The sequence below is a fragment of the Geotrypetes seraphini genome, chromosome 17, assembly GCF_902459505.1.
Source record: "Geotrypetes seraphini chromosome 17, aGeoSer1.1, whole genome shotgun sequence".
Lineage (NCBI taxonomy): Eukaryota > Metazoa > Chordata > Amphibia > Gymnophiona > Dermophiidae > Geotrypetes > Geotrypetes seraphini.
The window spans coordinates 45,453,264-45,466,934 of NC_047100.1; the positions used below are offsets into that span (position 1 = coordinate 45,453,264).

At 44.8% G+C, this 13,671-nt stretch overlaps 1 protein-coding gene across 2 annotated transcripts in view; it reads right to left on the reverse strand.

The window, feature by feature from the left end:
• Positions 1-13,671, reverse strand: part of RAD54L2 (RAD54 like 2) — a 159,134-nt gene that overhangs the window by 40,515 nt on the left and 104,948 nt on the right. For both annotated transcript variants that reach the window (XM_033926393.1, XM_033926392.1), the window contains exons 12-15: positions 11,932-12,183; positions 6,491-6,609; positions 4,610-4,728; positions 2,853-2,952 (exon numbers count right to left, since the gene is read on the reverse strand). In XM_033926393.1, the coding sequence (XP_033782284.1) occupies positions 2,853-2,952; positions 4,610-4,728; positions 6,491-6,609; positions 11,932-12,183 (590 nt within the window). The remainder of the gene's footprint in view (positions 1-2,852; positions 2,953-4,609; positions 4,729-6,490; positions 6,610-11,931; positions 12,184-13,671) is intronic.

The following is a 13,671-nucleotide window of genomic DNA, read 5'->3' on the forward strand; positions in this document are numbered from 1 at the left end:
AATGATGTTAGGTAGATTTGTCCAGGAGTTATTTGGACAAATCTTTCCTTTTCAATGTTCTCTTCCCCACTGACTATTTACAGTTTGCTAGCCAGACAAAGGGCTCCTTTTATCAAGCCACACTAGCTGCTAACCGCCTCCCTTGAGCAGGCGGTAGTTTTTTGGCCAGCGCGTGATGAAACGTCACGCGCAGCTTGCTAAAAGGAGCCCAAAATGTATCCAATTATGCAGAGGCAGAGTTTGAGGCATGGTTACAGATGAACAGGCCAGCACTGATAGTCAATGCTTTCTTATCAAACTTAGCTAGGTATGAGACACATACTAACTTTATCCAAGTATATTCAGCAGCAAGACTTATCCATTTGTTTGTTGAATATCCAGATAACTTTATTCTGAATATTTACTTTCAAAGGTTTTCTCTACCCTTTGAATTTGTAAAAATAGAAACTAATCAAGCAAGCAGTTCATATGATTTAATTAAATAGGAGAATGAATTAAAGGGGTGGTGATCATGTAATACCGTTTCTTTCAAACTGTGTGCCCCTAAGACAGGGGTCGCAAGCCCCTCCTCGAGGGCCGCAATCCAGTCGGGTTTTCAGGATTTCCCCAATGAATCTGCATGAGATCTATTTGCATGCACTGCTTTCAATGCATATTCATTGGGGAAATCCTGAAAACCCGACTGGATTGCGGCCCTGGAGGAGGGACTTTGAGATCTCTGCCCTAAGAGATTGTGGGTGTGCTATGAGAGATTCCAAAATTTTACTTTATTTTTATAAATTCCCTTCATAAGCATATACTAGAATAAATGACATGTATGTTGTGTACACAAGAGTCTGTCAATGTTATGAGCATGTGTGGGTAAGGATACAATTGTGCAAACAAGCATCATTCTTTGATGTGGTTGGTCCTTGAAAACTAACAGCAAGTAATTTTAGTTTTATTTTTTATGCAGTAGTAATTCTAACTTGAGCAGCAAAGCAGTCAAGGTTTTGTTACTGTTTCGATCTTCTTATCTTTGCAAACTTGGATTTCCAGCTCTGACAAATTAGATTGAAAAAAAAAGAGAACTGCAGATGGTAGATCATGAAATGCATGTTTGCTTGTCGACTATCGAGCCGCATTTTGAGTTAATTTACACTCAAAAACAAGCACATCCATTGCATAGATTAGCAATTCTATTCTCTCTATTTTAGTTTCACCGCTGTTACAATTACCCATACAGAGCTTAAAGAACTTTAAATAAATAACTCTCAAATTTAATTTTTTTGTTGGTCTTGCAATTTTATAATTTCAATTATAATGTGCCATGAAAAACATTTGCTCCGTTTAGTGTGACAGCTAAAAAAAAAAAAAAGTTTGAGACACACTGATGGCTGAGGGGAAATATGATTGAAGTCTACAAAATCCTGAGTAGAGTAGAACGGGTACAAGTGGAACGATTTTTCACTACATCAAAAATTACAAAGACTAGGGGACCCTCAAAGTCACAGGGAAATACTTTTAAAACCTATTGGAGGAAAAAAATTTTCACTCAGAGAATAGTTAAGATCTCAAATGCATTGCCAGAGGATGTGGTAAGAGCAGATAGCACAGCTGGTTTTAAGAAAGGTTTGGACAAGTTCCTGGAGGAAAAGTCCATAATCTGTTACTGAGAAAGACACGGGGGAGAATGGAGTAGATACTGTGTCATTCACGGAAGAAAGTTTCATAAATAACTTGAAAAATTGAAGGAGGACAAAGCGATGGGACCGGACGGGATCCATCCCAGGATACTGAGGGAACTCAGAGAGGTTCTGGCGGGTCCTATTAAAGACTTGTTCAACAAATCTTTGGAGACAGGAGTGGTTCCTGGGGATTAGAGAATAGCGAATGTGGTCCCTATTAACAAAAGTGGTTGCAGAGAAGAAGCGGGAAACTACAGGCCAGTAATCCTTACTTCGGTTATTGGAAAAATAATGGAAGCGTTGCTGAAAGAAAGGATAGTGAAATTCCTAGAATCAAATGGGTTACAGGATCCGAGGCAACATGGTTTTACAAAAGATAAATCGTGCCAGAAGAATCTGATTGAATTTTTTGATTGGGTGACTGGAGAATTTGATCAAGGGCATATGCTAAGTGTAACTATGGGTAGAAACCAAACAGACTTCAGTGGGCCAAATCCCTCGAATGCAGTGGTCTCAAACTCAAACCCTTTGCAGGGTCACATTTTGGGATTTGTAGGTACTTGGAGGGCCTCAGAAAAAATAGTTAATGTCTTATTAAAAAAACGACAATTTTGCATGAGGTAAAATTCTTTATAGTTTATACATCATGATCAAGAAACTGTTTTCTTTTACTTTTGTTATGATAAACATACCAAGGGCCTCAAAATAGTACCTGACAGGCTGAGTTTGAGACCACTGCTCTAAAGTATCTTTAAGTCTGTCCCCATACGCTTTAAGATGAAGACCACGCACCATTTTAGAGAACGTAGAGAAAATCTTTGAAGTCTCCCTTACCTGTGGTACTTTTAATTTCCTCCTAGCAAAGCAAGGAGGTAAACCTAATCATCCAAAATGATATATGAAGAGTAACCTCAAAGCAAATGATACTTCAATCAGAGGTCTTGAGTTAAGGATCAAAGACTGACTCCATGTCATCTGAACAGGTTGATATGAAGTGTCATCCAATTGTTCTTGAAAGAATTATAAAGTTCATGCCTAAAATTGCCAGAACGTATTTTCCTTCCTGTAAAGAGCTTCTTATAGTCTCTTCAGTACCCCACAACTCGTATGCATTGACAAATATGCTTTACTTTTCACTTTCTAGCCACCTCCTGTGTCACATGGTCATGGTGTTTGGACACTCACCGAGTGGAGAGCACAAAGAGCCAGACAAGGTTGTTGCTGGGGTCATTAAATTGGTTAATTAACCGTTCTCTTTCAGAAGCTGAGGTGCTGCCATCAAGCCCTATGAAAGAAATAAAAGCAAGAATCTCTATTCCTGAAACCACAGAATACCTTCAATCAATCAAACTTAGAATTATGTTGGTACCTGCAAAAGGAAGGAACCTATACGAGTTGCTGCTATCTTCTTATCTTTAGCCAGGAATCTAGAAACTGTCGTGTCTCTATATCAGGCGTCTTCAGCCCAGTCCCTGGGATATAGCTAGCCAGTCAACCACCAGTCCATGGACCAGTGCCGGTCCACAGAAATTTCCTGCCGGTCCACAAGGCCAGCACGTGCATCAGGCCCAAAACAGTGTTCTTCAACTGCCGGTCCACGGTGCAATCGATGCAGTGTTATCTTTGAGCCAGCTTCCTCTTCCTCACTGATTCATGCACAAAGCCACAGGCATTGGCTCCTATGGGCATCCTGCGCCTGAACCGGAAGCCTTCTCTCTGATGTTGCAACGTCAGAGGGAAGGCTTCCAGATGAGGCACGGGATGTGCAAGGTGCAATTAGTACTATTATGGGGGCGGGGTCTGGGGTGAAGATTGGGTAGAGATGGGCGGGGTCTGGCCCACAACTTAGCCCAGTGTTCTTCAACTGCCAGTCCACAGAACAATTCTTTTATTTCTGCCGGTCCATAGGTGTAAAAAGGTTGAAAAACACTGTTTTAGGATATGCACAATGAATATGTCTGTTCTAGCTCAAGATGGTAACGTCTCATAAAGTATTATAACTTGGAGATAAATCTTAAATTTCAAAACTTCAGCAATATCACCAAGTGAACTGTTATTACCACACTAATGGTGGAACAATATCAACAGTTTAATACTTCATACCTAAATTAGAGTTAGTTTTATATGGCCTCAGAAACAAAACTCTTTTCCTCACCGGCCAGGTAATCACTCATTATTTCTTTTTAACTTAAATCCAATATCTTCAATCTTATTACATCAATTTAATCAATTCTTCATTTCTACCCTTAAGTTTAAATTAGCGCAATGCTTTAAACTTAGCTTAATGGATGTGACCGGGGAGGGCTGGATCCAATATGTTTCGTCGAAGCTTTATCGAGGATCCCCCCTAGAATCAAATAAAAAAGTGTGTCAGTATTAAATTCCTCACCGCTATTTTTCAAAATCACCCCATTAACTGCTTAAGATCAAAAACTCACGCTGCACTTACACAGAGACATCGCCGTCATCCAACTCCCAAACCTTCACCAGAGTAAGATGGTGGCAGTGTACTGCCGGCTCATTAATATTCAAATACGATTTACTGTTTCAATATTAATGAGCCGGCAGTACACCGCCACCATCTTACTCTGGTGAAGGTTTGGGAGTCGGATGACGGGGATGAAGGCGATGTCTCTGTGTAAGTGCAGCGTGAGGTTTTTGATCTTAAGCAGTTAATGGGGTGATTTTGAAAAATAGCGGTGAGGAATTTAACACCGACACACTGTTTTATTTGATTCTAGGGGGGGATCCTCGATAAAGCTTCGACGAAACATATTAGCAAAGCTTGAGTAACTCTCAGTTTGCTGAAGAACTCAGCTACACAACAAGTTGACGACATTCTGATTTATACAGAAGAATTAATTGAGGGATAAAAGTTAAGTGTTATGGGCTGATGGTCCTTTGGCACAATGCTCGAGGATTAGAGCTAATACTGAACTTACTGTAATAGCTCACATTTCGAACCCATGTCTGGCCATCCTGTTTCTCTGTACAAGGAGGAGATGGCATTGGTCTCTTTGCCAGAAATTCTTCAATGACAGACAATGTGGAAAGGCTCTGGCTGCAAAAGAGAAAACCATGAACCACTTAAAAAATATAAGAACTTTAAATGTATCATTTTAAGTTAGATCAAATTCTATTTGGAACGTCCATGAGAATAAAAAGTCAAATTTCATCAAACAATAACAAACTTTTATGAATAATGACAGGAGTTGCCATTCAACATATCACCAGAAACTGGAAAAATTACACCAGACTTCATTTTACTTTCTGGTGGAATTCATTGTACCATATATACAAAATGGAAAAAACAATTGCTATACAAAAAAGGGAATTATAATAATTTTAAAAAGATTTGGGGGCCATTGATAACATATTGTAATGATTAGACACCTTTTTACACTAAAAGTATAATTATAATATTGGGAAAGGGAGGATATATAGTTATATTATTGGTTTTAATCAACATTTTTGAATATAACACATGTATGATATGCTTGATTTACAATATTTGAGGAAAGGGAGGGTGGGGGAGGGGCTTAATTTATGTATTTAGGAAGATAATAGAAAATAATTTTGAGTGATCTGTACGATTCAATTGATGTATTATTGTACACTTGATGTAAGATGGAAAAATGAATAAAGAATTTGAAAAAAAAAAAGTTAGATCAAAAAGTCAATCATCCTGTTTAAGATAGTGGCCGCTCAAGGTCAAATGTATTTGGCAGGATCCAAGGAGTAGATCCATTCCTTATTGTTCACAGCAACAACCAGAAATAAGTGATGGCTACATGACTAAATAGTTTATGGACTTTTCCTTCATGTATTTGTTTGTGCTAAATGCTTTGCAGTAGCTCCACAACTTAGTTGTACACTAACCCCTCCCTCTTTTACTAAGGTGCGCGAATTGATTAGTGCGGGCTAAACGCTAACACGTCCATAGACTAACAATCGGTTAGCACAACTTAGTAAAAGAGGGCCCAAGTGAAAAATACCTTCTCCAATTTAGTTTAAATATGCTATCTAAAGTAGTACTTTCATAGTGTGACCTATAGTCTAGATCAGGGGTGGGCAACTCCGGTCCTCGAGGGCCGGAATCCAGTCGGGTTTTCAGGATTTCCCCACTGAATATGCAGGAGATCTATTTGCAGGCAGTGCTTTCAATGCATATTCAGTGGGGAAATCCTGAAAACCCGACTGGACTCCGGCCCTCGAGGACCGGAGTTGCCCACCCCTGGTCTAGAACTATTTGGAAAAATAAACCAACCAACCATTCCCACTGTGGAGTAGTAGCCTAATGGACTGAGACCCTGGGGAACTGGGTTCAATTATCATTGCTGTTCCTTTGACTCTGGGCAAGCCACTTAGCTCTCTTTTGCCCCAGGTATAAAAACCTAGCTTGTGAGCCCGCTAGGGAAAGGGAAAATGCCTGCACATGTAGTGCTGCGTACATTTAGTAGCCCTATAGAAATGATTCCTAGTAGTAGTAGTAGTAGCATTTACCTGTTTCATCCTAGTCATGATTTTTATAGACCTAAAGACCTTGAACCTATTTTGCTTGCTCTGCTTTTTACCTTTCATAGTTCTGGTATATATTTCTGGAAATGGGGCGACACACTCTTTTCTTGGGTGGTGATTTTTAATATGAAACTCAGCATTCTCTAATTATTTGTTTCTAGCCTATGCAAATATTTGCAAATTCTGTCTCAAGGGTCAAGGCATAAAGTAAGATTATCTAGAGAGGAAAATGGGAAGAGACGTCTTTAGAAAGGATGAAAAATGCCATCTTTGTTGTTCATGAAGGATACTGTATGGTCTCTTACCTGAAAACTAGAATCTTGTCCCCAACTTTCACACTTTCTTCAATCAGATGGAAGAGCAACACCATTTTAGGTGAGTTCTCTAAAACCCCTGTCTGGTAATCACAAAAAATATCCTTGGCCTGTAGAAAGAGACAACAAAATCCCATGACAAAGGGTCATCCATGTAACAAGTCAGTGTTAAACTCGTGACTTTCAGATTGTATGGTACTCATTCCAAAAGAAGTTACTTTCTCTTTCATTTAATTTGAAATGTAACTGAACCGGAAGCATTCTGCATATCCTGATTGTTAATGTTCAGACAGCAGGACAGACAGTATGACCAAGTTACCCCACATAACTAAAAGACTGTTCTGAAAGACTCCATCTCCCCTTCCAAAGTTCAGCCTCATGTGCTGTGCACAATAAGCTGAGGGACTATTTATAGTTACCATGGAAATCTTAGGCCCCTCCCCCAGTGCATCCTGGGATGCACTGGGGTGGGGCCTAAGGTTCTGATTGGTCCAGGCGCCTAAGGCCTCTCCCATAGGAAGGGGAAGGCCCACCATTTTGAACAAGCAAGCCTGCCTGCCGGAGAGAGTAGACATCCCTCCTGTTGGCATTTGTATTAAAGGTATAGAGAGGCAGGACGCTGTCGGGGGCAGATATCAGAGGGGTCCCCGGAAGCAGGAGAAAGTAGGTATCCCTCCTGCTGGCCTTCATTTTAAAGATGTGAGCTGTCGAGAGGGTTATTGGAGGGGGACCATGGTAGCAGGAGGGAGTGGGTACCCATCCTGCCCTCATTCAATTTAAGGGTGCGGGGGGGGGGGGTTCTGGCAGTTGTCGGTGGCACTGAACGGTCCTTGGGGTGGGGGGGATCAGTGGGAGGGAGGGAAGAATCAGGGGTCTTTAAAAAAAAAAAGTTGCTGGGGGGGGTTCTGAGGTGTCAAGCCTTACTTTCCTGTCAGTGCTTGAGCCCATCAGTACTCAGGCACTGACTGGAAAGTAAGGCTATGACAGCTCAGAACCTACTGGAAACTTTTGCCCACAAATGTAGCACAACGAGGTTACAGAGTCACTTGTCGTTGCCTGGAGTGCTCATTACTGCCATTTTAATATTAATGACCTCATTGTACTGCATTTGCATAGCAGAGTTGGAGTCTGCTAGGAAGCTCGGAAAAGACCACAATGAGCCATTTTGATAATCGGTACACTACACCGGATGGAACTGATTTAGTGACCATCATTAAGGGCATGGTAAGTTTTGAGAATCTGGCCCACAGTGTGATTACTAAATATAACTCCCTTCTACTCAAAAAACACACACTCCAAAGAAGAAGATAGAGTGGAAATAAATGCCGAATTCCCTGTCAGTGCAAGAGCTTCAAAAACATCTTAGCCCAACCAATGTGACACTTGCTCTATGTACCTATCATCGTGTGGGATAAGTATACATATATTTTTTTTCTTCGTGATTATTTGAATGCGGATTATAAGCAGCTGAGAGTGCTTTGAGGATTCAATTTGTGTTTTCCCTGTGAAAGGTTTTTTATGCCTATGATGAGATTTACCCCCGGAGAATTTTCTCACACCTGTTTCACTTAAGAAGGTGTTGTGTGTGGGAGGGGGGCTCTGAGGCTTTTTCCTTTAGATTCTTTCACATCGGTTGGGCTAAGACTGACGGGGAATTCGGCATTTATTTCCACTCTATCCTCTTCTCCTTTTGGAGTGTGTGCTTTTTGAGAAGGGAGTTGTATTTAATATTTTATTGTCCTTTCACACTTGTGTTTCTGGATCTAGCCATAGTGGGATTATTACATGTTTTGTTGTAACTTAAGGACTTACCTTTTTTGCACAATTTTTAAATATGGTAAGATGTTGAAACTGAATTGTAAATCTTATTTAGATTTTTATATATGAATGGATAGAATATACTAGGTTTTATCTGGTTTGAGCTCTTCTGTGATCTACTTCAGATTAGTAAGGGAGTTAGTGGAATATAAATAAGTACAGTAAAACCTTGGATTGCAAGTAACTTGGTTTGCAAGTGTTTTGACAGACAAGCAAAACATTTGATTAAATTTTAACTTGATATACAAGCAATGTCTTGCAATACAAGTACTTACAGTATACACACATCACAACTGAGCCGATGGTTCTTCTCTCTCTGACGCTGCGGGAGTGTAGTGACTGTTCTATACGAGCGAGGTCTTGCATAACAAGTACGTATACTATTTTGTATTAAAGTTTATGGGTTGTGGAACGAATCGTCTGAGTTTCCATTATTTCCTGTGGGGAAATTTGCTTTGATATACAAGTGCTTTCGATTACAAGCATGCTTCTGGAATGAATTATGCCCACAAACCAAGGTTTTACTGTATACAGAATTAGAATCATTGGTGTTACCTTGTCAAGAAGCACATTTCTGAAGATTACCTGAAGACAAAAAGACATTGCCTTGGAAAACAGAGGCTCTGCTCTGGAACATAGGCATCCTCTACAACTTTGTTTCTTCTCATACTTTATAAACTAACTCTCAAGACTACCACTCATAAGCTGAGAAATATTAAGTGGTAATCTTGAAATACTATTGGGTCTTAGCAGCCAGGGTATTAATGTACTAGGTTCTACTGACCACAGAATTATAAGATGGCCATGCTCACAGCCCTCACATCATCATGTCCCTCTCATATTTTTCCTGTGTGAAAAGAAAACCTGAGAAATCTGACTGTGGCAAGCGGTAAATGGGAGAGTAGAACTGAGGACTTGAGAGTTACCGTATTTTCACGCATATAACGCGCGCGTTATACGCGTTTTTACCTACCGCGCATACCCCTCGCGCGTTATATGCGTGAGCGCGGTATACCAAAGTTTTAAAACATAGTTCCCACCCCGCCCGACGCCCGATTCACCCCCCCAGCAGGACCGCTCGCACCCCCACCCCGAACGACCGCTCGCACGCGCTCCCATCCGCACCCGCATCCACGATCGGAGCAAGAGGGAGCCCAAGCCCTCTTGCCCGGCCGACTCCCCGACGTCCGATACATCCCCCCCCCCCGGCAGGACCACTCGCACCCCCACCCCGAACGACCGCTCGCACGCGCTCCCACCCACACCCGCATCCACGATCGGAGCAAGAGGGAGCCCAAGCCCTCTTGCCCGGCCGACTCCCCGACGTCCGATACATCCCCCCCCCCCCCCGCAGGACCACTCGCACCCCCACCCCGAACGACCGCCGACTTCCCGACAATATCGGGCCAGAAGGGAGCCCAAACCCTCCTGGCCACGGCGACCCCCTAACCCCACACCGCACTACATTACGGGCAGGAGGGATCCCAGGCCCTCCTGCCCTCGACGCAAACCCCCCCCCCCCCCAAGAACCTCCGACCGCCTCCCAGCCGACCCGCGATCCCCCTGGCGACCCCCACGACCCCCCCACCCCCCTTCCCCGTACCTTTGGTAGTTGGGCCAGAAGGGAGCCCAAACCCTCCTGGCCACGGCGACCCCCTAACCCCACCCCGCACTACATTACGGGCAGGAGGGATCCCAGGCCCTCCTGCCCTCGACGCAAACCCCCCGTCCCCCCAAGAACCTCCGACCGCCCCCCAGCCGACCCGCGATCCCCCTGGCGACCCCCACGACCCCCCCACCCCCCTTCCCCGTACCTTTAGTAGTTGGCCGGACAGACGGGAGCCAAACCCGCCTGTCCGGCAGGCAGCCAACGAAGGAATGAGGCCGGATTGGCCCATCCATCCTAAAGCTCCGCCTACTGGTGGGGCCTAAGGCGCGTGGGCCAATCAGAATAGGCCCTGGAGCCTTAGGTCCCACCTGGGGGCGCGGCCTGAGGCACATGGGCCCAACCCGACCATGTGCCTCAGGCCGCGCCCCCAGGTGGGACCTAAGGCTCCAGGGCCTATTCTGATTGGCCCACGCGCCTTAGGCCCCACCAGTAGGCGGAGCTTTAGGATGGATGGGCCAATCCGGCCTCATTCCTTCGTTGGCTGCCTGCCGGACAGGCGGGTTTGGCTCCCGTCTGTCCGGCCAACTACTAAAGGTACGGGGAAGGGGGGTGGGGGGGTCGTGGGGGTCGCCAGGGGGATCGCGGGTCTGCTGGGGGGCGGTCGGAGGTTCTTGGGGGGGAGGGGGGTTTGCGTCGAGGGCAGGAGGGCCTGGGATCCCTCCTGCCCGTAATGTAGTGCGGGGTGGGGTTAGGGGGTCGCCGTGGCCAGGAGGGTTTGGGCTCCCTTCTGGCCCAACTACCAAAGGTACGGGGAAGGGGGGTGGGGGGGTCGTGGGGGTCGCCAGGGGGATCGCGGGTCGGCTGGGAGGCGGTCGGAGGTTCTTGGGGGGGAGGGGGGTTTGCGTCGAGGGCAGGAGGGCCTGGGATCCCTCCTGCCCGTAATGTAGTGCGGTGTGGGGTTAGGGGGTCGCCGTGGCCAGGAGGGTTTGGGCTCCCTTCTGGCCCGATATTGTCGGGAAGTCGGCGGTGTTGTCGGGAAGTCGGGAAGTCGGCGGTGTAAGGGGGGTGGGGGGGTCGTGGGGGTCGCCAGGGGGATCGCGGGTCGGCTGGGGGGCGGTCGGAGGTTCTTGGGGGGGAGGGGGGTTTGCGTCGAGGGCAGGAGGGCCTGGGATCCCTCCTGCCCGTAATGTAGTGCGGGGTGGGGTTAGGGGGTCGCCGTGGCCAGGAGGATTTGGGCTCCCTCCTGGCCCGATATTGTTGGGGAGTCGGCGGTCCTTCGGGGGGGGGGGGGAGGGATGTATCGGACGTCGGGGGGGGGGCATCAGGCTTTCAGGATGGGGACAGACCTTCAAGGGGGGACAGTGCACGGAAGTCAGGGGGGGTGAACGGAGAGTCGGGACAGCGCACGGAAAGTCAGGGCGGGCGAAAGGAGCGTCGGGCAGCATGCGCGGTATACCCGTGAGCGCGGTATATCAAAGTTTTGTGCAAATCATCGTGATTTCTGCGCGCTATATTCGTGTGCGCGTTTTATACGGGTGCGTGTTATTTGCGTGAAAATACGGTACATGTGCTACAAATCCTCAAGAACACCGTCTTTTTTTTTGTTTGGTTTTTAATGGAGAACAATTTACCAGGTTCTGATTGTAGACCCAATCGCTTCACAGAGTTCCACTGTTTTAAATGAAGGCTCCCATGCTGAAATATAGTTGTCCTATCTTTGCTTCAAGAAATGTTGCTAAACATTTATTTTAGCTTTGTTCTCTCAGTGAAGTCCAATCAGTACAGCTGAAGAAAATGAGTGTGAAGAAACACATGCGATCTCACAGCTAACAAGACCAATCAGGAATGGTATTATAAGCAGGAGCAAATTACCAATAGTCTACAGACTGGTGTGAGAATGTAGGCGAACAATCGGTTACACCTAGATGATTCCTATTGTGACTCCTATCCATCGGTTTACTGTCATTGCAAAAGGATGTCAACATGGTCTCTATAAAATACTTACCCATTCATAAGTGACAACCTGATTGGCCTTCTCCTGGAAAGTATTCAAGGTCAAGCCCTGCAATAACTTGCTGTTAGTAGCGTCCCCAACTGAAAGTGACATTGTGTTATTCTCCAGTTTCACTTTTGGACCCTGGGGCTGGCAGCGGGCATTAGTACTTGTTGTACCCAAGTCATCCACATCTAGGTCCTGCTCATTGGCCAGGTTTTCTTTCTGGAGTGCTTCATAGAGAACATCAGGGTGATTCCAGATCTGAGGAAAAAAGGAGTCAGGGAAAACATTTCATTCAGTATAAATTAACAAAGAAGAGCTTTATTCCTTAATAATAATAATAATAATTTTATTTTTGTATACCGCAATACCACAAGGAAGAGACTGTACACAGACAGCGATGTTACAAAATGACTTTCCAATTACATTAGCATGTCAAGATTAGTCAAGATTTATCCGGAAGCATTTCATAGATACAACAAGACAGGAAAGGAGTCAGAGAAATTTATCAAAGAGATTGGTTTTAATTGACTTCCTGAAGGTTTGGAAGGTGGGTGCATTTGAAATGAAGTTGGTTAAATATTTATTCCATTTGACTGCTTGGAATGATAATGATCTATCAAGGAATCTCTTGTAGATACAGCCCTACAAGGATGGAAAAGCAAACAGGTAGGCATTACGTGTTCAAGTGGTGCCTGGAAATTCAAAATGGTGCGACAGGTAGATTGGGGATGAACCTGTTATGGTTTTGAAGCCGAGGAAGGCAAACTTGAAAAAGAGCCTTGCTTCTACCAGCCAGTGTAGTTTCTTGTAATATGGGCTTGCATGATCTGATATTTTGAGACGGACGGCAGCATTCTAAATGACTCTCAATCATTTGATGGTTTTCTTAAAGGATCCCAAGTACATAATATTACAGTAATCTAAGATGCTTAAGATCAGAGATTGAACCAACACCCAAACTCATTTGATATACTGCCTTTCTGTAGTTACAATCAAAGCACTTTATACATTATATACAGGTACTTTGACTGATCAATGGCTAAAGATCAACTCAGATGTTAGCGGGAAAATTGCTCAAGATGAAGCTATTAAGAGCCTACAATTATCTTTCCTCTTTGAATCTTCCCGTTGCAACATATTCCTTCACAAGACAGAAATGTTGTAAAATTCTGGAAATCAATAAATATTTATATTCCTATGACCAACCATCATTATTTGTCTTTTTATCAATTTCAAAGCTTGCTGCGCAGTATCCAAATGCTCAAAATAATATCAGTTCACCTATCCCAGAATGATGTTTGGTATGCCTGACGCACCTTATTATTTTTCTCATTATATAAAAAGAAAAATAAAAGCTATTCCAGGGATGCCAAACTACAGTGTCTAGGAGGGGGAATAAGGGCTTTGTGGCCACATAAGGCCTGTTATAGGGGTTAGAGGAATTACCGTATTTTCACGTAGATAACGCGCACCCGTGTAAAACGCGCACACGGGTATAGCGCGCGAAAAACACAAATCTATGTACAGAAATTTTTATATACCGCGCACACCTGTATACCGCGCATGCTGCCCGACTCGCCTTTCGCCCGCCCCGACTCTCCTCTGGCCACCCCGACTCTCCTTTCGCCCGCCCCGACTCTCCTCTCCCCCTTGAAGTCCTGTCCCCACCCTGAAAGCCTGATGCCCCCTCCCCGACGTCCGATTCACCCCCCCCCCGAAGGACCGCTCGCACGCACCCGCACCCCG